The 26,833-nt window shown below is 42.4% G+C and overlaps 2 protein-coding genes across 5 annotated transcripts in view; one reads left to right on the top strand and one right to left on the bottom strand.

Moving 5' to 3' along the window:
- Window positions 1-26,833, top strand: part of ngly1 (N-glycanase 1) — a 56,898-nt gene that overhangs the window by 2,634 nt on the left and 27,431 nt on the right. For 2 of the 3 annotated variants that reach the window (XM_052071104.1, XM_052071105.1), the window contains exons 1-3: window positions 11,652-11,809; window positions 15,414-15,528; window positions 23,664-23,858. In XM_052071104.1, coding sequence (XP_051927064.1) covers window positions 11,709-11,809; window positions 15,414-15,528; window positions 23,664-23,858 — 411 coding nt within the window. In that variant the 5' untranslated portion in view covers window positions 11,652-11,708. Of the gene's footprint in view, window positions 1-11,651; window positions 11,810-15,413; window positions 15,529-23,663; window positions 23,859-26,833 lie in introns of those variants that run through there. The other variant, XM_052071106.1, reaches the window with a different exon arrangement.
- On the bottom strand, window positions 7,306-11,435 carry oxsm (3-oxoacyl-ACP synthase, mitochondrial). 2 transcript variants are annotated; one of them, XM_052071183.1, is made up of 2 exons: window positions 10,308-11,435; window positions 7,306-8,681 (listed from the first exon to the last, which is right to left on the bottom strand). In XM_052071183.1, exons 1-2 carry the CDS (start codon window positions 11,285-11,287, stop codon window positions 8,279-8,281), a joined length of 1,383 nt encoding a protein of 460 aa, XP_051927143.1. In that variant the 5' UTR covers window positions 11,288-11,435; the 3' UTR covers window positions 7,306-8,278. The 2 variants fall into 2 exon arrangements, with proteins under 2 accessions (XP_051927143.1, XP_051927144.1); XM_052071184.1 differs by having other exon boundaries at window positions 8,544-8,693.

Consider the following 26,833-nt stretch of genomic DNA (forward strand, 5'->3'; position numbering starts at 1 on the left):
GCAGCATGGGTATACCAGCACTGTTTTTGCCTGGGAGGAATGTCGGCGCCATTTGACTGTCGTTGCTGGACAGTTCCGGGGCGCTTGTGTCTTGCGCCTGTTATGGGCAGCATTTTTCACAGCCCAACTTTGTTCAGCGGAGAGATCGGTGCTGTTGAAGGGTCTGCGGCTGGATGGATGTAAGACTTGAGGAGCCAACGATGAGAAGAAAGGAACGTTAGCGCGGAGCGCTGATGCGGATGTTGAACTGGGAATCGCGGCTTGGAATTGAAGTGGATTTACATGGGACAGGAGATGTGAGTCAATCTCTTTTTCATCAATGGACGCTACAGCTTCGCGTTTGCTTTCAAAACTTAGCTTGTAGCAGACGTGTGCACATTTTCAGCATGACGTCTCTGATCCACTGGTGAAAGGACACTTTGATCCTCTCCTCTTTCATCTATAACTGCTTCAGAGAACAAAGTGTATGCAGAAAAGTGGTGAAGATTGCACGACTGTCTGTGTCCTTCCTATGTGTTGTGTTGTGTTATTTTTGTTGTTATTATGACTTCAAAATGGCGCCGCGTGAGTGGCTGCCTTTACAGCAGCTCCTATATTTTGTTGTTCTACTTCTTCCTTTCATAACTTTGCTGCTGTGAACCTGGAATTTCTCCATTGCGAGACTAAAGGTTTTCTTTTTTATATACAATTATCATTCACATCATTTAATTATTATTATTATTATTATTATTATTATTGTTGTTATTTTTACTCAGCAGCCTGACAGAAGTCGGTAGGAACGAGCGTCGGTATCTCTCCTTCTTGCAGCGTGGGTGTAACAGTCTCTGGCTGAAGGAGCTACCAAGTGCTGTCAGGGCGGGCTGGAGGGTGTTGGGTGACAATGTATGCCACTGGTATTATCGCTTAATGTTTGGTGCTATTTTGTGTGGAGGGATACCGTGTTATGGGGTGTATATAAATAAAGGGGGTGGAGCTTCCCTGCAGTTCGCTTCTGGCAGTGACGATGCATTGAGGCACGTTGGGTGTTCAGCGACTCAGTGGTAGCGAAAAAAGAAAAATACGAAACGTCTCCAGTCTTGTGCCTAGAACATCGTGTAGTCACCAGCAATGATGCCTACACATGAACCGCGAGAGACTTCCGCAGTAGTAGCTTCAACAGATTATGGGTCCAGGTGGGTTCCAGGCACAGCGGCGCTCCATGGGAGAGGATTACCGCCGCGATTTGACGGAGATGAGGCCCGCTATCACATCTGGGAGGCAAGGTTCCTAGCATACTTGAAAACCATCGGGCTAAAAGATGCTATCCTCGGGTGCGACGAAGCTGCGGGATCCAGCGAACAGGCCGCAACAGAAACCGAGTGGAAAAACGAACTGGCATATGCTGAACTGTGCGGCTGCTTGGATGATAAAACATTGACACTCATCCTGTATGAAGCACCAGAAGATGGTAAGAAAAGTCTGGAAATATTGAGACGCCATTTTGAGTCCGAAGAAAAGCCGAGAATTGTCGGGCTGTACACAGAGCTAACCAATATGCTAATGGTTAACGGTGAGGAGCTAGTGGACTATCTAGCACGTGTCGAGAAGCTAGTGGCTGCGTTACAAAGAGCTAAAGAGAGCCTAAGCGATGCACTATTGGTGGCTATGGTGTTGAGAGGACTCACGGATGAGTACAACCCGTTTTCTGTGCATGTGACTCAAACGAGGGAAGTGTTAACCTTCGCTGAATTCAAGACTAGGCTGAGAAGTTTTGAATGCACCCTCCGCTACCGAAGCAGGCCCAGACCAGATGAAGTAATGACCGCCAAGTCATTCAAGCCGAAGGCCAAAGAAAAAGACAAAAAATACGTCTTCAATGGAGAATGCTTTATTTTTGAAAAAGTGGGGCATAAAGCAAGAGACTGCATGAGTAAGGATAAGAAACAACACAAGCGAAGGACAAATGCTGATAAGAACAACAAAGTGGCTGCAGTTATGGACGATGCGGAAAAGGTATTTCGTGGCAGAGACCAAGCCAAATCTTCGAGGGAAGAAGAGGAAACAGTATTGCTCCGGGTGAGTGAATGGCGACCCAATGGAGCGCAGCAATATGGACTACTCGTGGACAGTGGTGCTTCTGCCCACATCATCACCGACAAGAACGCATTCACCCGATTTGATGAGTTTCCGGCCTAAAGATCACATCATGCAGCTGGCTGATGGGAGACGGATCACCGGAAGTGTCGAGAAGAAGGGGGACGCACAAATCAAGCTGGCCGACAGCAGTGGACGAGTAGTGAGCGTCAAGATCACAAATGCACTCCTCATCCCGGGATACCCGCAGAATATCCTTTCAGTGGAAGCAGCAACTTCGAAAGGAGCGAAGTTCAACTTTGAGAAAAATAACAACAAAATGATCCTTTCAGATGGGACAATATGCAAGATGAATGTAAAGGACCGAATGTACTATCTTGACATTGTCACAGAAAATTTTGCATGCAGTGAGGACTCCTGCAATGCATCTTTAAACATGAAAACATGGCATGAGATAATGGGCCATTGTAACTATGGTGATATTGCTAAGCTTGAAGCTATAGTAGAAGGTATGAAAATCAGTGACAAAACTAGACCTAACCAGTGTGAAACCTGTATTCAAGGGAAATTCACCCAGAATAGAAACAGGAAAAGTGATGCGAGAGCTAAAGAGCCATTAGGGCTGGTACATACAGATGTAGGTGGGCCTATCGACCCAGAGTCATTTGACGGGTACAAATATGCCATCACTTTTACTGATGACTTTTCTGGAGCTGTTTTCGTATATTTTCTCAGGAACAAAAACATGGCAGTTGAAGCTACAAAGCAGTTCTTGGCAGACACAGCACCGTATGGTAAAGTAAAGCGAATGAGATCGGATAATGGGACAGAGTTTGTTTCAAAAGAGTATCAATCTCTGCTTCGAGATAATGTAATAAAACATGAGAGATCAGCGCCCTACTCCCCACATCAAAATGGGACAGCAGAGAGGAACTGGCGCACATTGTTTGAGATGGTGAGGTGTATGCTGATAGAATCTGGCTTACCCAAGGAGCTATGGCCATATGCAGCCAGAACAGCAGCAGTTATACGGAACAGGTGTTACTGCGAAAGAACAGGAGAGACTCCTTATTTACTTTTCACAGGAAAACGGCCAGATTTGTCAAAAATAAAAAAGTTTGGTTCAGAATGCATGGTCTATGAACAAAAAAAAAAAGCTAGATCCAAAGGGCAAAAAGGGGATCTTTGTTGGTTTTGACTGTCATTCACCTGCTTATTTAATCTATTTTCCAGAGAAAAAGAAGGTTCAGAAACATAGACAGGTCCACTTCATCACAAAGACCGTGACTGAGAGTGAGACGCAGACTGAGAAGACTCAACTGGAGGACCACTATGTAGAGTGGGTAACTATGCCTAAAGCAAGTCGGTCACAGACAGAATATGCAAAAAAAGATTTTGACACAGAACTAGAGCTTAAACCTGACTGCGACACGGACCCAAACAATGATACTGAGACTCCTCGTACCTCTGGTAGAGAAAGGAAGACACCAAAATATTTAGACAATTATGAATGTGGAGGAGAAGACAATGAGATCACAATTGATTACTGCTATAGAGCAACGGTGGGATTGCCACAAACATTCTCCGAGGCAATGGCATCGCCAAAGTCAGATAAGTGGAGAAAGGCTATGATAGATGAGATGACTTCTTTTAAAGAGAACGACACTTTCACCCTTGTGCCATTACCGGAGGGTAGACAGACAGTGTGGGGAAGGTGGGTGTACGCTTTAAAGGAGGATGACAAAGGCAATGAAACGTATAAAGCGAGATATGTAGCCAAAGGGTACAGTCAGAGAGAAGGACTTGACTATTCTGAGACGTTTTCGCCGACCGCTAATCTGACATCACTGCGACTACTGATGCAGCTTGCAGCACAGTATGACTTGCTCTTAAACCAAATGGACGTGAAGGCAGCATACTTACATGTACCTATTGACTGCGAACTATACATGATCAACCTGAAGGTTTTTGTGTGAAACAAAAGGATGGTGTACAACTTGTGTGTAAGTTAAACAAATCCATATATGGCCTCAAACAGTCTGGAAGAAATTGGAACATGATGCTCTATGAGTTTTTACTTGCGAACGAGTTTGTACAGAGTCAAGCAGACCACTGTATCTACACCAAAATGTCTGACAAAGAAAAAGTAATTTTGTTAGTGTGGGTCGATGATATCATTGTGGCTGCCAGCAATGAGGGGTGTTTATGCGAGATCAAAGAGAAACTCAAGAGTAAGTTTAGGATGAAAGACCTCGGATGCCTCACTCATTTCAAAGGGATTGATTTCAAGCAAAATGTGGGCTCAATCACATTAAACCAATCCAGATATATTGAGAAAATATTGGAAAAGTTTGGCATGTCTGAATGCAAAGCAAGAGCCACTCCAAGTGAAATCAAATGTGACCTGTCTCCAGAAGGGGACAAAACCGATCAGAGGAAATGCAGAGCAATGCTGGGCAGCCTCATATATATCATGACCTGCACTAGGCATGATATGAGCTGGATTGTGAGTAGACTATCTCAGTATATGTCTGATCCAAGAGAAAAGCACTTGACTGCATTAAAACATGTGTACAGGTACTTAAAAGGAACTAAGAACCAGGTACTATGTTACAAAAAGAGTGACACACAATTAGAGTTGGTAGGTTACTCCGATGCCGACTGGGCAAATGATAAAGAGGATAGAAAGAGCACCACAGGCTATTGCTTTAGTCTGACACAAGGGGGTGCTACTGTCTCATGGAAGACAAAGAAACAACAGACAGTTGCACTTTCAACTTGTGAGGCTGAATATATTGCACTGGCGGCAACTATTCAGGAAGCACTGTATCTTACACAAGTTTTGAAAGACTTCCATCCAGGATTTCAACAATCCACGAAGATATTCGAGGACAATCAGGGAACGATACGCCTTGCGAAGAACCCAGTGTATTGCCAAAGAAGCAAGGATGTGGACATGAAATACCATTTCATCAGGTCCAATGTTTTGCTGAAAAGAATTGTTTTGATGTATTGTCCAACAGATAATATGGGAGCAGACGTGTTCACTAAATCTGCTACAAGGGCAAAAATTGAAAAGTTTAGACCCTATATGTTCGGTAACTAATGCAATGTTCATGTATGTGGCACCATCGAGTGGGGGTGTTGGGTGACAATGTATGCCACTGGTATTATCGCTTAATGTTTGGTGCTATTTTGTGTGGAGGGATACCGTGTTATGGGGTGTATATAAATAAAGGGGGTGGAGCTTCCCTGCAGTTCGCTTCTGGCAGTGACGATGCATTGAGGCACGTTGGGTGTTCAGCGACTCAGTGGTAGCGACCAAAGAAAAATACGAAACGTCTCCAGTCTTGTGCCTAGAACATCGTGTAGTCACCAGCAATGATGCCTACACATGAACCGCGAGAGACTTCCGCAGTAGTAGGTTCAACAGAGGGGGTGGGAGGGACTGGCCATCATAGCTTTTAGCTTAGTTAGCATCCTTCTGTTGCCCACCTCCTCCAGAGTGTCAAGGGAGCAACCCAGGACAGAACTGGCCTTCCTGACCAGTCGCTCCAGTCTCTTTCTGTCCCGGGCTGAGATGCTGCCTGACCAGCAGACAATGCCATAATGGATGCCCGAGGCCACCACCGAGTTATAGAAAGTCTTAAGGAGCGACCCCTGACCCCCAAAAGACCTCAGTTTCCTGAGAAACTGTGTAAATGATGTGAAAGATAATTGTATATAGCACTGCGATTTATCCATTTTGTGTTTATATTGCACTTAATTGAACGGTGTTTGTTGTTGTTGATTTTTTTTTCTTCTGTCTTCTTTCTACCTACATTCTTGCTGCTGGAAGCTGTAAATTTCCCCAGTGTGGGATAAATAAAGGATATCTTATTTTAAAAGTATAATAAAGGGTTTTAAAAAGCCATCTACATCAAACTAGAAATGCGGTCTCTGTCATCATTTTACAACAAGATACCTGAGACATCTCGCCCCCGAAGAATGTCTCATATCTTTGGGGAAATGGCCAATAACGAGTCATTGCCACGAGACAGGTGAGCATTCATTGAGCAAGATGGTTCAGGTGACTATTATAATAATAATAATAATAAATTTGCAATTGACATGAACACAATCTATAATAAAACTTGTAATACTTAAGAGTTGCTCTGTTCTATGCCATTTATTCAATTTCAACTCTGAAAACAGTGGCCCCGATTCTAACCCTGTAATATTATTTCATTCCATATTTTCTGGACTATAAGGCGCACCAAAAAGCATTCAATTTTCTCAAAAGACGACAGTGCGCTTTATAATCTGATGCGCCTTATATCAGGGGTGCCCAAACTTTTTGGACCGAAGATCTACTTTTCGATCAACTAGTCTCCCGGGATCTACCCTTACCTGCACGCACGCGCACATACACGCACACATGCACGCCATGATGAGAAACAGCCTGAAACTGAGGCATGCGATGCACTTTTGCAGCCTGTTAACTATCGTAGCTCACACGTACAGTTTTAAAGTGCTTCCCTGGGCCCTCCTAGATTCCTATTCTTTGCCCATGCCCTCGGTGAATTGTACACGAAGCAAACTCTGAATGAGAATAATGACGATAAAAGATAGAGCGCAACAGCTCTGATTAGAAGCTGCAATTGCAGACTGCTGAGCGCAAATAACTTCCGGTGATGTAATCACGCGCCACCGTAAATTCAGGATTTACCTGCTTTATTTTATTTTTTATTTTTTTGTGAAAATGAGACTGATAGGACGATTAGGGTGCAACGTACATGAACACAAAACATATATATTACTAACATGTACAAAGAGACAAATGGTTGTTTTTTTTTTTTCTCCTCGACACTCCTTGGATCTACTTGGGACCTGCCTTAGATCTACCGGTAGATCAGGATCTACCGAATGGGCACCCCTGCCTTATATATATATATATATATATCAGTATTCAGATTTCTTGGACGGAGTATTTGAAATGTTCTGAAAAGCGCTTTGTTGCAGTGCAGCGGTTGTGAAAGTGCTATATAAATAAAGGTGTGTTGTATTGTATTGTCTAGCATAGCTCCAGCTAGTGGATGCTTTGTGCCTTATAATGCAGTGCACCCTATATATGAAAACAGTTTTAAAATAGGCCATTCATTGAAGGTGCACCTTATACTCAGAAACACCTTGGTTGTAAAAGGCGCACTGGATTATTAGGCGCACCTTCAATGAATTACCTATTTTGTAATCTTTTTCATATATTGCACGGACTGGACTATAAGGCGCAATCTACAATGCATCCACTAGATAGAGCCACAGCCCTTCATTTGACTCGAGGGGCGTCCATGACCGCCTCCAAATAAACGTAATTTAACTATTATTTCAATGAAACTACGAAAATTGAAAATACAGTAATGCATCAAAACAGAAAATCTCAAAATAAATCCTATAGCCCCCCCGACAGAATTAATTTGGGCATTTCCTTGAGCGCAGATCCAACAGAACGATCAAATGTCAGTAAAATGTAGGAGACTGGACTGTCTCAGAAGTGTTTATTTATTCCTTTGTTGTGTCCTGTATTCACAAACAAGGAAATCACAAAATAAATTCTGTAGTGGGGCTATAGAATTTATTTTGCGATTTCCTCGCTTGATTTTCTGTTTTGATGCATTATTTTCCATTTTCGTAGTTTCATTGAAGTCATCGTTAATTTACATTTTTCTGAGGCAGTCATGAATGCCTCTTGAGTTGAAGGAAGAAGAGAAGGCAAGGAGACGGACAGACGTAACTGTATTTGTTGAGACTGTGAAAAACATTCATAGTATGCGTTTAAAAAAAAACAACACCACAGCTCTCCTTTTTTTGGAGCTGCAACAAAAACGTATTTAATAAAGCAGCGACATAGTTCACTGAACCAACAGCAAGTTATAACATTGTAAACATGTCTCCAGGAAGGAGCCATCTTGGGGTAGACGTATTACCATAATGACTATACACAAGGCGCACCGGATTTTATTGTGTGGAAAATATGGGAAATTAAAAAGGTGCACTTGAAAGAGAAACATTTTAGCTCTTCAAGTTATTCTGCAATAAAGTTCCTCAAGCTAAATCAAATAGAAACAAAATAATACCGTGTGAGAACAGAATTTGTATTTTAGCAGATTACTTTATGATTCAAAACCCTGATTAAAGTACTTTTAAACACTTACAAATGTTTACATTTTTAGATGCTGGCAATACACAGCGTGGCATTTGTTCCCCCAAAGCCAAATGAGTTTGAGAGGGCCACCCTTCGGCCCAAAGTCTGCCATGGCTGCGCTATACAAGGAATATAATTTAAATTAAATTCTGTTTCGGTGCGGTCCAGATTGAGGGTTGGGGGCATGATACCATGGTAGCAAGCCAGAGCAGTGATTGCTGCCTCCAGAGCGCCTGCAGCCCCAAGGAGATGCCCAGTGGCTCCTTTTGTCGAAGACACAGCCAGGCTTCCTGCACTTTGGTGAAAGAGCCTCTTGATGGCAGCATTTTCCGCTGAATCACCCAAGGGTGTGGAGGTGGCGTGGGCATTCACGTAAGACACATCTTCTGGTGAGATGCCAGCATCTTTTATGGCAGCTGACATGCATCTGTGAAGTTATCTGGCAGTTAGAATGATATCTTCAGGTTTAAGTTATTAGAACTTACTGACAACCATGAGCATGAAACAAAGTTAACATCCATCCATTATCTGATCTGCTTTATCCTCGCAAGGGTCCAGCCAATTGCAGGAGACACATAGACAAATAACCATCTGTGCTCACACTCACACCTAGGGACTTTAGATTGTTCCATTGACTGCAACGTATGTTTTGGAAATGTGGGAGGAAACTGGAGTACCCGAAGAAAACCCACGCAGGCACGTGGTCTGTGGTTGTCCTTTCTTGTAAAATGGAACTAAAATAGATGGATGGATGGATAACAACAGGGCAATTTCATCTAAGAGTCTAAAGAAACACTGCCAATATGCAAAAGCATTTGCACACACAGTATGCGATAACTTTTGGATGTTTTGGAAGTCCTCTACTGCCAATACTCTAGGCAACTATAGAGATGTATCCATCAGTTTTTTTTTTGGGGGGGGGGGGGTTGTGCGTACGACATTTTCTAGATTTGGCCGTATGCCGTTTTTAATATGAAAGTCATGGAAATGTTGGTACATGAGGCCCCTGGAAGTAGAGATTGAAGTGAATGGACCCAGGAAACGGTACACGCCGCTCGCTAAAAAGTTTTCCACAAGCTTCACTATTTCATGCATTGTTACATATGAAATTGTAAATTTGGATAATTGTTGTAAAACCATATATATGAACTGTATATACCGCATTTTTATGTCTTGACACTGGCCGGCTCTGTTTCACTCGCTAAAAAAGTCACAGCCTTCACAGTGCAGAGATCATGGGTTCGAATCTTCCTGTGTAGAGTTTGAATGTTCTTCCCATGCCTGTGTGGGTTTTTCCCAGGTACTCCAGTTTCCTCCCACATTCCAAAAACATGCATGGAAGAATTAATGGAACCCTCTAAATTGCACAGACATAGATGTATATTGTATATAACTTCATTCAGTTTGGTCAAATTTGAAAATCATAAATAGCGTAGTTATACTTGCGAATATTTTTTTGTCATCAAAGCCCCTTTCTTACAGTTGATTAGGTTGTTGTAAAGAAGGAACACAGTGTTTATATGTTTGAGATGTGACAAAGGCAAAAAAAAAAATACAGTCCATATAAAATTGTCAAAGTCAAAATTCAGATGTTCACAAAAAAAGGTAATTTTGTCTGTTTTACTTTCAGAAAATGAAAAATCAGGAAAATTTGGCAGTCTTCTACTGGTGATTACAAGAACAGAGAGAGGTCGAAAGAACCTTTTTTTTCTCACGCAACAAGACTGTCTAGCCTTTCTTTTGTTCGGCTCTATGTTCATATAGCTGTAGATAGAACATAATACTTTTTGGTTTTTGAAGGATCAGTGGAAATCCTTCAAAACGGCTGGCACGGTGAAGGAGGCTACTCGAATAATGACTGGCAAAGAATAAATTAATCTGATGTCCATTTTGAATTACATTTTCAAAAAAAATCCAATTCCAATGTGCCAGTGTCCCAATGTGGGAGTACCCGAATGTTGACAGGCCTACGAAGGCCATCTATAGTTGCTCACAGATCTCGTTGTAATTCTTTTCTTAAACACATATCGTACACGTGCTTCAGTCCGTTTACCTAAATGCTCCATCTCCATCTGCAGCAGGTGTGGTAATGTGGTTGGCATCTCCTGAGAGTCCGTATCCCAGCACCTCCGCATACATTCTGGCTCCACGCTTTACTGCATGCTCCAGTTCTTCCAGCAGGATCACAGCTGATCCCTCACCCATCACAAAACCATCTCTTTCTGGATGAAAGGGTCTTGAAGCTAATTTGGGATGGTCATTCCAGTTGGTGGCAAGAGCACGTGCTCTTGCAAAACCAGCTATTGACAGCGGCCCAACGCAGGACTCTGTCCCACCCGTAACCATAGCAACTGCATCACCATGGGCGATAAACCTTGCAGCATCCCCGATCGCATGTGCACCGGTGGTGCATGCTGTGGATACAGCGTGGTTAGGACCCTTTAGATTGTGCTTGATACTTATATGCCCAGCAGCCATGTTTACAAGAATACGAGGCACAAAAAAGGGGCTTATCTTCTTGTAGCCCTTTTTTTGGAAGGCTACAGAGGTAGATACTATTTCATCCAGCGACACCATGCCCATGCCAACAGCTACACCAGTGCTGAGTTGTTCCTTTGCGGTTGTAGGGTACCACCCTGAGTCCTCCAGGGCAAGCTTAGCAGCTGCAAGTGCCATCACCGTGGCTGGTGACATGCTATTTACCTCTCCGCGAGATACAAATATTTCCTCATTAAATTGACCTTCTGCATTTCCTCTGGGTACCAACGCCGCTACTTTGCAGGGAATTGTTTTATAATCCTCCGAGCTAAGAGCCACAATTCCACTCTGGCCCTTAATTAGGTTGCTCCAAGGTAAATCCGTCCCTATGCCCAGAGGACAGACAAGACCTATGCCAGTAATAACAACCCTTCTTCGTCTGTCAGTGCTGTGCCACCTTAAAGTCTGGCTTGGACAAACACACGTATTTATTTGAAACAGGAGACTCCCACTCTGCCTTAGTTGAAGTTTAGCACAAAACGACAGTGAAGACATACTGGCGTCTTCCCGTACCGTCCGTAAATCCGCAATCGTTGAAAAAGTAATTAAGTAGTGGATTGAGTTTGTAAATTTACACACTAATTTACGTTAGACGTGCCCACCATCAGTGACTCACTCGAACGTTTGCGTGCCCTTCAGCAGCTGGCTTCAGGTGCAGTTTCCAAATGCCTGATTAAGCGAACACGTAAATTAGCACTCAATCGTTTAAAAATCTAATGAAACGCACAAGAAAATACTAGCCAGTATTATTATATATTTTCATGGATATTTGTAAAACAACACCCGTAAAGAATATTATTTGGGACTGAACAGTAATCAGGCGTCAAGGAGACTACTACAATTAAGACCCCAAATAAACCGTAAGTACGCTATGCTCTACTGACGGTGTTCCACAGAAACAAAAACAAATCTATAAATGGCTCTGACACCAGCAGTTACAGAATTATGTGAGAATCCAAATGACGTCTTCTTTGATGTGTGCAAGTTGTTACTTTCCTACGCCGACAATATTTTAAGGTAAGGTATGGATGGCTGTGAGTAGAACTCCAGTGCGACGAGATAACAGGATAGTTTATTGTTGGGGAGGCAACTTGTATATAAAATATCTACAATAGTATGTACGCTTCATGGAAGGTGGAATTTAAACTGCATGCTGGAAGTGAAGTGAATCGAAGCCATTCCTTTTCATCTATTTCTTCTTTGCCGTCTTATTGCCTACTTTGAATATGCGTCGTGGCGGTGTAAATGCAAGTGCATGGAATGTGATGTGTATTGGATCAGTCAGTATGCTTGAAGAATAAAAGTGCAAATATCAATGACGATTAATTAAATCATATATAAAGAGGACCTGATATGTGTATATGTATATATATATATATATATATATATATATATATATATATATATATATATATTAGAGCTGTCAAACGATTAAAATATTTAATCTAATTAAAAATGCAACTGTCATAATTAAATCATCTAAAAATTAATTGTGATTACTCACACATTTTTTCATCGTTTCTGAATTTCCTTTTACATTTGTTGTCCTATTTTTTTCCCCATTTTAATGCTCTCATCAACATGGAATCATGAATCAGTTTTCTATGTGCCAAATGCAAATATTTACTGAAATAACAATTTCGATTTTCAATTTTACATGAACATTTTTCACTTGGTGCAGTTATTCACACATAATCGCTCACACAATATTACTGTCCATCATAATGGTGAAAACACTATTTTGTCACACAACAGCTGCTTTAACAGCTTTTTTTAAAAAATCAAAACAGAGCAATATAACATTGTAAAGTGCACATCTAAGGTACACTAGTACTCAGCCTATAGTGGATTCAAACCATGGTTGCATACTTCATTTTTCTCAAGTTTGCTTTCAACACAGCAGTCTGTTTCTGTATGTTTGTTGAAGAATAACGAGACACCGGACACCAGTGTTACTTATGTGCCGCTGTATTGGAAACTGCCGGCCGTACAAACAAGCACACACACTTCCCCCGTGCTGCAGGGGCAAACCATTCTGAAAGGGGGGGTTTCACTCCCTCTAACACAGTGGCTATGTTGATTGTATTGTTCCTTCTTGCGCGGAAGTCTCTCTACGGTTTTGTGTAGATCTCATTTCGAATGACTACACTTGGTTCGATGACAACACTGGAGTCATTTTACTTTCGCTCGGTTGCTACCACTGTAGCGCACTGTCACTGTCAGACGAACACAGAGAAGCTCCACCCGCTCTATTTACATGGACACAGAACACTGTAACCTTCCACACAAAATAGTTCCAAACAAGTAACAATCGCGTCAGTGGCATACATCGTACACCTGTATGATACAGAGAGAGAGAAGAACAGATAACTTTGGTCTTGTCAGTGGAGCAATATGGCAACTTTTCAAAAGTAAACTTTCCATTCATAAACTCTTTAAATATCAATTTTCGGTGTCTCGCGCTGCCGTGGCTGGCAAAACAGACATGGACGTGGACTTCTGCAGCGCGCATGTTGTTTTGTTTCTGGTGTATTTATAGAGCAACGTAACATCCGCTTGTGACGTGTGCCGCGTTAATCTCGCGAGAAAAATTTTAATCCCGTTAAAATTCATTTAAATTAATGCCAATAAAAACGCACTAAACTGACAGCTCTAATATATATATATAATATATATATATATATATATATATGTGTGTGTGTGTGTGTGTGTATATATGTGTGTATATATATATGCACGTTTGTCGGTCTCAAAGTGCAGAGGTGCACTGGCCTTCCTGTATGGAATTTGCACGTTCTCCATGTCCCTGCGTTTTTTCCGGGTACTACGGTTTCCTCCCACATTCCAAAAACATGTATGGCAGGTTAATGAAACACTTTAAATTGTCCCTAGGTATGAGTGAGTTTGTTCGTATATGTGTTAAGGGTGTGGAAAATAATCGATATTAATGGATACATCGATGCGCACGTGCGCGATGCGAGTGCATCGGCTCATTCACTGGGTACGACGCGATTGACGGGTGAAATCGAGATTCATCACGATGCATTGGTGGGTATCGCTAAAATCCGATTCAAGCGCCGTTTTATTCATGTTAAACATCACCTATCTGCCGTTTCCTCGGCGCAATGAATGCACCATCATTATTTTGTGTTGAATACGGACGGAAGCCGCGAGTCACATACAGTCCAGTACACAACTAGCGAAACACTATGTAAGTTCGCGCATGCAGCAGCGAGGAAACTACTGTATTTAATGCTTCCGCAACATTCAGATCTTATGTTTGGAAATACTATGGCTTCGAAAGAAAGACGGAAAGATTGATAAAAGCTCCGTAATTTGCAAAGAATGTCGCACTACGAAGCCATACAACGACAGCACCACAAATATGCAGACCACTTAAAACGATGGCACCACATCACCGACAAGTTTCCCCCCGCCTCCCCGTCCAGTCCCTCGTTGGACACCGGAGAAACTCTTGGCAAACCAGGTCAGGATCAGAAAAAAATCGCCTCTTATTTTGGGGGTCCCCTTGCAGCTCACTGTGACAGCGCAAGGAAAAACTATATATGGATGACTCTTTTGGACATTTCATTTTGACACTCAGTGAGAGTGGTCTGTGTACGCTACAATACACACAGCAGCTTTGAGGCTGTGACTGCCACATTGTTTGAATCGGTGAGTAGTCTGTTTGTGTTTACACTACAGCAACAGCTGTGAGTCTCAGGTGCCAAATTGTTTACATTTTCTTTGCACAAAACCCAATTGTGAAAGGGCTTAAATAAGTTGTTTTACACGTTCTACTGTTTATAAGGAATAAAGTGGTCTATTTTTTGTAATACCGTACTGAATTCCATCTTTTTTTAAACTTTTTTTCTTTGCGTATTTGCATCATGTTTAATTGCACACACAATATCACAATAAATTGCACCGTATCGTATCGGATCACATTGATTTGAACTAAATGTGTATCGCGTCGTATCACATCGTGAAGACGGTGAAACGTATCGAATCGTGTCGCCAGAAAATTCCATGTATCGTTTAAGTATCGCATCGCTGGTAGTGCATCGAGATGTGTATCGAATCGTCCTCAGTGCTGAGATTCACATCCCTAATATGTGTGCCCTGCGATTGGCTGGCAACAAGTTCAGGGTGTCCCCTGCCTACTGACCAAAGACACCTAGGATGGGCTCGAATTGAAGTGTAAAACTTTGACCTCTGCACTGTGAGGTTAACGCGTTAACCACTGGCCCACCAGGCCGCATATATGTAAAGTATATATGCATCTACAGATATACTTTGTAAATACCCTCTTCGTTTCATAATACAGTGTAGACATAACCGGTTTATCTGTTTAAAGATGCATTTGGATCATTTTCTGTGACTGCATATTAAGGTTTTTTTTGTTTGTTATTATCAGTTAATAGGACTGTACATTACAAATCACATCAGATGGAATAAATAGATTTGTTTAACTCTCACTTTTGCACAAAGCATAAATTTGAAACAGATTATACACATTTTATTGTCAAATGAATTGTGTAATTTGTTTCGGCTTGTCACAAGGGCTGGAGTCCTAACTTGTGTCCGAAGGTGTGATGTAAAATATAATCTCTTTCACCAGGGATCCTTATGTGGAAAAATATAGAAAAATCCATATCGGCAGCCCTACTTTTTCGAGCAAGCTGTTGCCATTCAGCGGTGCTGTGGAATGCCTCTTCGAGATGGGCTTTGAAGAGGTAAACCGTTTTCTTGCTTCATAATAAGTAACTGTTGGTATTTGCACTCATAGCTTTTAATTCAAATGCCTCATTCATAAGCCTGACTGTCACAAATACAGTACTTGGATTTCAGTCATGCGAGGCTTGATTCCGGACTGACTTCCACATCTCAGCCCTCCTGAGACAAATCTTAAGTATATTGCTGAAGTTGCCTGATCCCATTTATGTAGTACTCGTGAGATAATCAGGAGAAAGTTGGAGAAGATGACAAGCACAGACTTCAGGAAGGTCCTGCACCTCACACAAATGGGGCTCAAGGCAAAAGGTTTTATACTTCAATTCGACGAGCGAAGTAGGGTTACTTGAATGTTTGTCTAAATATAACACATTATTTTAATAATAATAATAATAAGATATCCTTTATTCGTTTTTTTGTTTTTATTTAAAAAGATAGAGGTGGACTGTTTTGAAACACTTCTGACACTCAATCGGTGTGAGTGTCAATTTTAATAAGATCGTCGGAGATAGGCACTCAGAAATAACGACAAGACACTTCTGGCTACCAACAATAGGCACTTTATTGGTCCCACACAGAAGTGATAACACAGTTCAAACAAGTTGTATGAAGCTAAAGATGATACACTCTTACCGTATGCCATTAGGGTGGAGAGCCAACACCCTCAGCAGAGTGAGCTTCAATACGAGCTGGGCGTCCGTACGCTACCCGCAGCAGACTCTGCTAAAGGAGCATCGCTCCCCTCCTTTTATCCTCTAAATTGTGTGCATCGGGAGGGGTGAGTGGCCATTCTCACCTCCCCCTACGCCACACTGTTTGTTGTGTAACCAAGTGGCATTCCACGAGAACATCTTGCCTTGTTCCCTCTTTTGCAAACAAGTTTTGACAATTCAGGAACATAGCAAAGCAAACTATGAAGTCGCTTAGACATGCAAGTTATGCAGGTAGTTCAAGAGTTTATCTCACTTGCAATCATTTAAAAGCATTCCAAAGCGAGTTCAAGAGTTTATCCCTGAGAAGATATACATTGATTAAAGAAAACATCACAAAATATCTTAATATACCATGGACAAAAGAAAAATCATCAAACAATTTATTTTCGGACAAAATAGATTTTATTTTTTTTAGCAATACTGCCCAGCCCGAGTCGGAACTTGTGGATTTATGAGCCCTGGTAAATCTGCTTGGCAATATGAGGTGAATTTTGATGCTGACATTTTATAGGTTTCTGACATGCGACCCAAAAGTTGTTTATAATAAATAATTCTATATATTCTATCAGCTGTGTGCTTGGCCATTAAGTGGCATTTCAGACTCGACGTGCTATGATGATAGCTCAGTTTACGATTGCAAAACATCCAGGTAACTTTCGTCTTGTCAGTGGAACTATCTGGCAACTTTTTAAAAGTAAACTTTCCATTCATAAACTCTTTAAGTATCCATTTTCGGTGTCTCACACTAGTGTGGCTGGCAAAACAGACATGGGCATGTACATAATTATATGTAGACAGTATACTGCAGTGGTCCTCAACGAGAAATGCTGTCGGTCCACTTTTTTTTTTTTTTTTAAAGACCAAGGTCTGGTCCCATGCACAACAGTCATGGGGAGCAGGGCAATATGCCCATTTAGTATGGTCGAGCTAAGCTTATACAAATCAACACTCCTCACAACCAACCAATAATGGGGTGCATGAAAAGAACAATTATTCACTTTGCCAGTACACAGCAAATAATGAGGGGTATTGTGTTGAGGCACAGGAACTCTTTTATTTTCTTAAGTTGTGCCTGCTTAATAATAAAAATGTCTTATTTCCCTAAAAGGGCTATTTTTATTTTAACTTTGTTAAACAGTAGTTGTAATTTTCCCATTAATTTAACAAAAACAAAACAAAATAGTAATTTTACCAAAATAAATACTAAACATAAAAACAAAAATATCATTTTCATTTCTACAATTCCCCTTTTCACATCCCTTCTGAAATCATTTAAAAAATATATCAGAAGAGGAGTTAAGAACCATTTTAAATACTGACACAAGGGAGCACAGGAATGTGCAGTGCTGTTCTTCCACTAAAGGTGAATGCAATGTCTGAGGCAGGCAAATATTATTTGAGGACGCCATTGGGATGTTCATTTACAATGTTGCGGTGTTCTGCTATTAAACAGCTGCAAAGTAGACGGCAGCAGAACTGCACACAATCGAAACCTCCCGCGATTCGTTTTGTCTAATTGTCTGTGTGCGGCTCTCCTGTGCTGAAGCTGTGAGCACAATGTGGCGTCGCGCATGTTTCCTGACACAATCATCCATTTTGAATGCGTGTTGACGCTTATGTATGGACACACCTTAAGTTCAGAGGAGCCAATCAGCGCATCGTTATCGCCGACATGCCCTGCTCAGGCAGGGTCTCGAGTGAGTCAAATATTATACACACAAAGTCGCGCTGCCGCGGTCCTCTGCATTACATCTGTTAGTGCACGCAAAGAATACAACGAATAATTTTAACAAGCGATCGCGGTAATGCGCAGATTATAGTCCACAAATATAAAATGTATAACGTAAAAATCAATTTATAAATTATTTTATACAATTTGCCGAGGGTGCGGACAGAGGAGGTCCGGACCGAGGTCGGCGGTCCGGACAGAGGAGGTCGGCGGTCCGGTCGTGGATTGCGGTCCGCCAGTTGAGGAAGAGGGGTATACTATATATATATATATATATATATATATAACGGGACCCTAAGAGCCTTCGTTGCGAACTCAATGAGGATGTGGAAAACCACACTTGAAGCCAATGGCAAGCCACTTACCCAAGTGTCCATCAAATGTGGCATATACCAAGGTGATGCACTCTCCCCACTGCTGTTCTGCATAGGACTGAACCCCCTAAGCCAGGGGTGTCCAAACTTTTTGCCAAGGTGGCCAGATTTTATGTGGTAAAATGTCGGGGGGCCGACCTTGGCTGACATTCTTTACATTGAACAGCAATATTGTTCAACAAATTTTAGTAAGCCAGTCTGTTTCACATTTCCATTTTTATTTTAATTTCAACAATCTTAAGAATTTCTTTTGGTTCATTTGAAACAGGTATATCACATGCAACTGCGTATTCACTTGACTTTTTCTTAAACAGAAGTCTCTTGAGTGCAAATTGATTGATTTGAAACATAAAATGTATCACCATGACTTTTCAATAGTCACAAAACTTTTGACTCGAACAACAGGGAAATGAACAAGCAATACACATATCCACAACTGCAAGGATCATTTGAAATATGACATATCAGTCAATATAAACACGGAGTGATGTCTTGTTAACTCGTGAGTGATGCCCCCTAGTGTCTAAATGCTATTACTCATTTAGTGAATGCTATTACTCATTTAGCCACTAGAGGGAAGCAGTACTCTATGAAACATCAACTCACCAGTCTACGAGACCTCAGTCAATGCAACACGTCTTCCATTGCGCCCAACCTGCGGGCCAGACGGCACTGATTTTATGACAGGGGCCGAGGGCCGGATGAAATTCGACCGCGGGCCGGATTTGGCCCGCGGGCCGGACTTTGGACATGCCTGCCCTAAGCCAAGTAATCACCAAGACAGGCTATGGATACCGCCTCAGAAATGGAGCTACAATCAGTCACCTCCTCTACATGGATGACATAAAGCTGTATGCTAAGAGCGAAAGGGACATAGATTCCCTGATCCACACAACCAGGATCTACAGCAGCGACATCAGGATGTCATTCGGGCTTGAGAAATGTAGTCGGATGGTGACTAAGAGAGGAAGGGTAGTCCGCACTGAAGGGGTCTCACTCCCTGAAGGAACAATAGCAGACATTGAGGACAGCTACAAGTACCTCGGTATACCACAAGCCAATGGCAACCTCGAACTGGCAACAAGGAAAGCGGCTACGGCCAAATACCTCCAGCTAGTGAGGCAAGTCCTAAGAAGCCAGCTCAATGGCAAGAATAAGACCCGGGCAATAAACAGCTATGCCCTGCCAGTGATCAGATACCCTGCAGGAATAATAAGGTGGCCAAAGGAAGAGATTCAGACCACGGACGTTAAGACCCGAAAGCTCCTCACCATGCATAGAGGGTTCCATCCCAAATCCAGCACCCTGAGACTGTACGCAAGCCGAAAGGAAGGAGGCCGGGGACTAGTGAGTGTGAGAGCCACTGTCCAGGATGAAACATCCAAGCTCCATGAATACATCAAGGAGAAGGCTCCAACGGATGACGTACTCAGCGAATGTCTCAGACAATGGGGAACAGAAGATGAGGTGCTGGAAGAGGGACCATCATGGGAGGACAAGCCCCTACACGGGATGTACCACCGGACCATAACTGAAGTGGCTGATCTCAAGAAGTCCTATCAGTGGCTAGAGAGGGCTGGCCTGAAGGACAGCACAGAGGCACTCATCCTGGCTGCTCAGGAGCAGGCCTTGAGGACCAGAGCCATCGAGGCCCAGATATACCACACCAGACAAGACCCAAGGTGTAGGTTGTGCAAAGAGGCACCTGAGACGATCCAACACATAAATGCAGAGTGTAAGATGCTGGCAGGGAAAGCCTACATGGAACGCCATAACCAGGTGGCTGGCATAGTCTACCGAAACATCTGTGCAGAGTATGGACTGGAAACCCCAAGGTCAAAATGGGAAACGCCTCCAAAGGTGGCGGAGAATGACAGAGCGAAGATCCTGTGGGACTTCCAGATCCAGACTGACAAAATGGTAATGGCGAACCAACCAGATATTGTGATCATAGATAAAGGGCAGAGGAAAGCTGTTGTAGTGGATGTAGCGGTCCCAAGTGATGGAAACATCAGAAAGAAGGAACATGAGAAACTCGAGAAATACCATGGGCTCAGAGAGGAGCTGGAGAGAGCCTGGAAGGTAAAGGTGACAGTCGTGCCTGTGGTGGTCGGAGCACTTGGGGCAGTGACCCCCAAACTAGATGAGTGGTTGCAACAGATCCCGGGAACAATATCGGACATCTCAGTCCAGAAATGTACAGTGCCCTCAGAACCCTCAAGCTTCCTGGCTTCTGGTAGAGGACCCGAGCTGAATGAGGGACGGACACCACCCGAGGGGTGAGGCGAAGATTTTTTTGTGTGTGTGTGTACCAAACCCAACCAGTTCCCGGGAACAACATCGGACATCTCAGTCCAGAAATATACAGTGCTGGTAACCACAAGGATACTGCGCAGAACCCTCAAGCTTCCTGGCCTTTGGTAGAGGACCCGAGCTGAATGAGGGACAGACACCACCCGAGGGGTGAGACGAGGATTATTTATTATTTTTTTTCTATGTAACGTACATAAAAAAACTATTTTAAAAGTGAATTCAACAAAATGTATAATAAGCCTCTGAATGTATTCTTTCAAATAATTTTGTGATAGTACTCACCATTAATGTGAATGGTTTTCCGTTCCTCACGATGGTTAACTCATTCACTCCCAAATACGTTTTTGGACGTCTTTTCAGACTTGGTCTAGAATTGGCTGGTACTGAATGAGTTAATGATCAAACAAAGCTAGCGGAATTATAGTGCGCTTGCTGGGTCCATACGCGGAGTTGCTGCTGGCTAGCTTGCACTCTGCTCAGTAGCTTGCATGCTTCCTTTCTGCAGTCTCCCACAGGGTATTTTGATGCGAATGTTGCATGGCGCGTGTCAAAGTGCCGCTGAACATTCATCAATGGTATTTTCTCATTGCAAATTAGACACACCGCAGAACCTGTTCTCTCCACAAAGGCGAATCCTGAAGTGTACCATAGTAATCATCTTTTTTTCTTTTCACCATCTTATTCGTCGAATAATTAGCTTCGAGCTAATGACCGAGCAGGCTGATTCAAAATGGGGCGTTCAACTGTTTCCCCAGCAACGGCCAACATCGGCCATTATCATCCAATTAAAATTCCCCCTGCAGCCAACTGCAGCCCCAAGCAGGACACGAGCAGTGCAGGTCGGATGGATTAAACAAGCGAGAATATTTTGTTTTATCTGCGAGCCAGATGCAATCATCAAAAGAGCCATATGTGGCTCGCAAACAATAGTTTCCCAACCCCTGCCCTATTCCATTCCAAGCCCCCCAAAATTGAGACATAAATGTTTTCTAAAGCATAAAAATGCATCAACATATGAAACAAATACATTTTAAAATTAGATTATTGCACAATAAATGAGATTTGGCCATAATGTAAAGAATAAAGTATAAAAATGATGGACATTTAACTTTACTGCGTTCTCATTGTTTTTTTTTCCCCCTCTTTAGTTCATGTTCTCTCTCAGGAGTGGTTTTTGCCTGGTTTTTTGGAAAGAAGTGATCCAAGGACTTTTGCTTTTGTCAGCTTTTAACAATCCTTCGAAAATGTGCAAGCAAACATCAGCAGAGTGAATGATTGCCCGACTGGTGAACACTTTATTTGAGTGATTCACATTTACGTAAAACTATCGGAACGCCTCACGGTCCGAGGAACGAGTGATGAGGACGCTGCATAGACACATATCCATCTATCGACACACATGGAGACGTATGGTAGAGGTCCTTCTTAGCCAATGGGATGCCAGGATGATGCCAGGTAATAGCCAATGGCAGAGCAGCTATAAGTATGTTAGGTTCAGGAAACTCGGAGCTGTGAGTAGCATTTTTACCTTTCATATCTTGAAATTTCTTTCTTAACTAGAGGCAATGTTTTCCTTAGAGGTGTCAAATTAATTTGATGCATTATGTTTTTCAATCACGTTAATCTAAATTTTAATCTCTAACCTTATTGTTTCTGTACGTGGGTTGCCTTTTTCTAATATCCATTTTATGTGTTGGCTTCCTGTGTTTGAGTTGTTGAGGGTGGGGAAACAACTGTCAGTCACAGCCTGAAGCTTATATTGATTGGCTATCATATGTTTGGGCTTGTTTAGCATAAACTCCTATTGGAATTGGGCGGGCTAAGGTGAGCAGAGGCAGTGGTGAGGAGAGGAGAGATGGAAATGGAGGAGCATGTCAGAGTTTTCGGCCCAATGAATGGAAAATGTACATTCCAAAAACGCCCCGACGGCACGATTGATAAAAGTAGTCTTGCCTGATTTGGAAGAAGGAGTTTGCTCACCACCGAATCAGCTCAAGTTTAACCTACCACATCAATGCAAAACACCAAGTCGCAAGTGCATCCACAGCTAATATTAGCACTGAAATCGTTAGCAATACAGCGAGCTAAAGCAAACCTCTTCGACAAACTAAACTCGAGAAGAACACCTCTCGTATGAGGCATGAAGTCAGCATAGTTGCTGTGTCCTCAGTAGCCCATCAGAAGTGGTTAATGTTTATTTTAGCACTTTATTTTGTCATGATGAACAGGTTATTTCTGAAGTGCTAATTTACAGGACTGTGATTTAAGGGTCTGTTTTATTTGTTTTTTATCATCTGAAGCAAGTTCAGTACTTGTATTACTCAGAAAAGTGTTCTTAACAGTATATGATATGTAAACCTAAGCACCTTTTATGGACCTGATGTTCTATTCTATTTTTATTTTTGTAATTATTTGGAGAAAAAAACCCAACAACAACACATTGATATCATGGTGGTCGAAACTAAAGGTTGCAGGTGTGACTTGGGAGTAGGCTCAATTACAGCAGAAAGTAAATGGCTCGGACTGCATCTGTTCAAGTCTGTTTAAAAAGAATAAAATACTTTTTATGTGATGTCAATCTTTTGATCTGCTTCAATAATGTAATGAATTTAAAATGAAAATAGTGGTTTGCACAGCATTTTTTAGATGAGATTAAAATAGACATTAATTAGATCAATTAATTACAGATCATAATTCATCTCACAATTTTTTAAATCTCCTGACAGCACACATTTTCCCGTTGAGGTGTTTCGTAACTTGAAAATTTTCATAGAGGTACCACTGTATCGTGTTCATCCCGAAAGTGTGAAGCAATATCGTTTCCGGCCAATACTATGAAATACGTTAAAATCCCATATATAATGCGTAACTATGTATAATATGCCGCCCCACTGACCCACATATGTTCAGGGTCCATTTGCGTCATGTTCCAAACGTGTTTCATATAATTTAAGTCGCATGTATTTCTGTAAGAATAATTCCAGATTATTATTATTTTTTAATTCTAGTCTGACACACACTTGGTGTTCTCAAAGTCAGCATCGTTGGAGCAACTGAAGGTTATCAGGGAGTCCATAGCTGCTCAAAGAGACCAGAGACTCGATGCCGGGCAGCAAGTTCACCTTTTGGCTGAGGCTCCTGCAGAAAGCCCGCCTTCTTCAAACCAAGCAGTCTCATCACTTCCTGTACAACCGTCATCACAGGTAATGTGTTAAACACAAACAAAACAAAAGGGACAAGAAATTATATAAATCAAATGAAAATATACTCGACAGGGACTTTCAGTGGGGTGAGTCTGTCGATGGAAGGGGAGCGGGATTCACTAAAAGTGACCCACGACAACGTGAATGCCTCTAAAACTTCTTGTACAAGTTGGTTTAGGACTTGGGATTTCGAGAATACCGAAACTAAAGCCAAGAAAGTCAACATGGCCTTTGTTACTCGAATGGCATAAAGTGGTTGCCAGCATAGGGCGAGCAGCATAATGGACAATTGTATGCACTCGCACAATGACAATGAGCAGAGGGGAAAAAGTGGCCCTGTATCTTACAGTATATTAAAAGAACTGAAGGACTTCAGGAGAGTTGGGAGTCTGCAGCTGATAGGGATTCAAGAATAAATTAACAAAACACAAGAATTGAGGCCACTGCAGAAAAGGATCAACGTGTCATGGATCTGTTTATGACCAACAGGTGGCACTGTAGGACTCCGCGTTCAGCTGCACACCTGTTGGTCATTGTGTAATTCGTGCTACTTTAAAAGACTTGATGCCCGACCTCTCGGGTCATTGTTGCTGTTTGTTGCTGTGTGCATGTGTCATGTGTTGTTTTCTGTCTTGGGTTTTTTGCTACTTTGATTTGCTGGACTTTTGATCGAGTCTCCTACGTACTCCGGTTTGTGTTTTTGTCAAATATATTTTGGTCAATCCATCCTGCTCCTCCATGCCTCCCTGCTTTTTGGGGTCCTCCCAACAACTACCACCTTTGCAAAACATGACAGAATGACCCGACCATGAGTAGTTGGGCGGGAGTCCTATTATACTACTAATTACATAACGACCAACAAGTGAGCAGCTGCAGGGGGAGCCCTACAGTGCCACCTGTTGGTCACAAACAGAATCATGACAGTAGCGGGGTCTAGGTGGTCGGGTCATTCTGTCACGATGCGAGGTGGTGGTGCACCTCAAAAAGCAGGCAAGAGGGACGAGCAGGGCGAACTTGACAAATTGTATTAAAACAGAGAAAAGTAGTGATGGGTCCAGCGACATCGATGCGTTGATGCATGCGCCGGGCTCACAGAGCAAACCACGTGTCGGTGCATGTGCCGCTTCATTACGTCACGTGATTGACACATGAACTGCTCTGGCGCAGTTTAGACTGCATCGGCTGCGTTGACACAGTCCAGACTGCTAATTGACACGTGAACTGCACCGGTGCAGTTTAGACTGCATCTGCTGCTTGGCACAGTCCAAACTGCGGCACTTAGTCCAGGGGGCGTCGACTCAGTGCAGGGGGCGTTGACGGAGCAAAAGCCCGCACAGTGTATCCTAAGGAAGTGCGTCTGGCGACACGATGCCGATTGCCGAAACAAGCTAGACCCCACCCTCGCTCGAATAAAAATATATGTTTGGGCAATACGGAAAAATGTGTCCCTCTGACTTCTAGCGTCATGCCGGCTGTCATATAATAGGCTATTATTATATGAGAAGTGTTTTTTGAACGTTTGTACTGTACGTCATACTCCAGTTGATTGAGAGGTCCCGCCTCTAAGGGGGAGTTCCAGAAAGTGACTGCGAGTGAGCACACCCCATGTTTGACTCTGCCACGTTGCTATTAAAAGTCACATAAAACGTAAACCCTGTCTGCTGACCATCATTACATCGGCTAGGCTAGCTTAGCTGTTGTCGTAGTTCAAAGCTTAATATGTGGCGTGGGTTGGGGCGGCGCCGCAAATACGTGCTCGCGCGCACAGCAGAGAGCAGTAGCCTATCGACTGCTGAGACGCGCTTCACTCGAGTGACGTTGCTACAGTACGTGCATATTATGGAGCAGCTTCCGGACAAATACAAATTGTCCGCTGTGTAGAGCCATTTTGATCTCCTTTTGGATAATAAGGTATTCATTAAAATCTCCTTGTCTCACCAAGTGCCTCTCGGATTTTTGACATGTCTTATTCCATTGTGTGTGTGTCTTCTCCACAACAGAGGAAATAGCATGCATTAAACGCAACAGACTGGAATTTAAAACACTGGAGCATCTTATTTTTCTAAATCAAAAATTGTGAAGACAAAGCCCACAAGCATCCTCATTCACATGAATTTCACATTATTGAAACACATTGAATGATACAATATGAATGCATGGATGTGAATGATATTGTCAAGGGTCAATGTCATCTTAATTGTCAAATATGCTTTATGTATGACATGCAGCATAGATGAGATTTCTTCCTCTCAATCCTCAGTGCATACATGCATGTAAACATGCTGTGCATTAAACACACGCAGCTAAGAAAGGATAGCAGCTACACTATAAAAAAAAGGCATGTAATCTGAACAGTATAGACGATATAAACAGCATAAACAACAATATAAACAATTGCGCATGTGGCTACACTGAGCTTTTAACTCATTCAGTACCAGTCATTGGGTAGAGTGAGGTAGTGCATTGTATACACGTCATCATCAAATCAGTTTATTCAGTCTGTCAAGTGGGTTGGCTGCAGGGATTTTGAACGTCCAGCAGGTGGCAGTGGTCAGCGACACAGTATCGGTACAGTATCGACACAGTGTGTCATTGTGTCGACACGCCTCATGAGTCTCAGAAAAGTAAATCCAAAACAAAGTCCAAAGAATCAAACAAAAATCATGACTGAAGCTAAAACATAACAGTGACCGAAACATGACTGAAACAAACCTGACAGCAGCAACCAAGCAAACAATGATCCGAGAATGAGCGGTCTGGCGGGTGTCCTTTTATACTACTAATTACATAACGACCAACAGGTGTGCAGCTGAAGGGGGGAGCCCTACAGTGCCACCTGTTGGTCACAAACAGAATCATGACAACGCTGCCAAAACTGTTATGGAGTTGCATTCACCTTGATGAAAAGATCATGGATTTGGAGAGGTGGTCTATGAAAGAGAACACATTTGAATCCACAGTGTGAAATTGATTGC

This window comes from Hippocampus zosterae, chromosome 7 (genome assembly GCF_025434085.1).
Source record: "Hippocampus zosterae strain Florida chromosome 7, ASM2543408v3, whole genome shotgun sequence".
Classification (NCBI taxonomy): Eukaryota; Metazoa; Chordata; class Actinopteri; order Syngnathiformes; family Syngnathidae; genus Hippocampus; species Hippocampus zosterae.

What these genes read in the sequence shown, in the direction of transcription:
- oxsm (XM_052071183.1), bottom strand. Translation starts at nt 11,287, where the DNA reads ATGTCTTCACTGTCGTTTTGTGCTAAACTTCAACTAAGGCAGAGTGGG. An exon ending in GATGGAGATGGAGCATTTAG is followed by an intron (nt 8,682 to 10,307) that starts GTAAACGGACTG and finishes ATAACTTCACAG; the next exon opens with ATGCATGTCAGCTGCCATAA.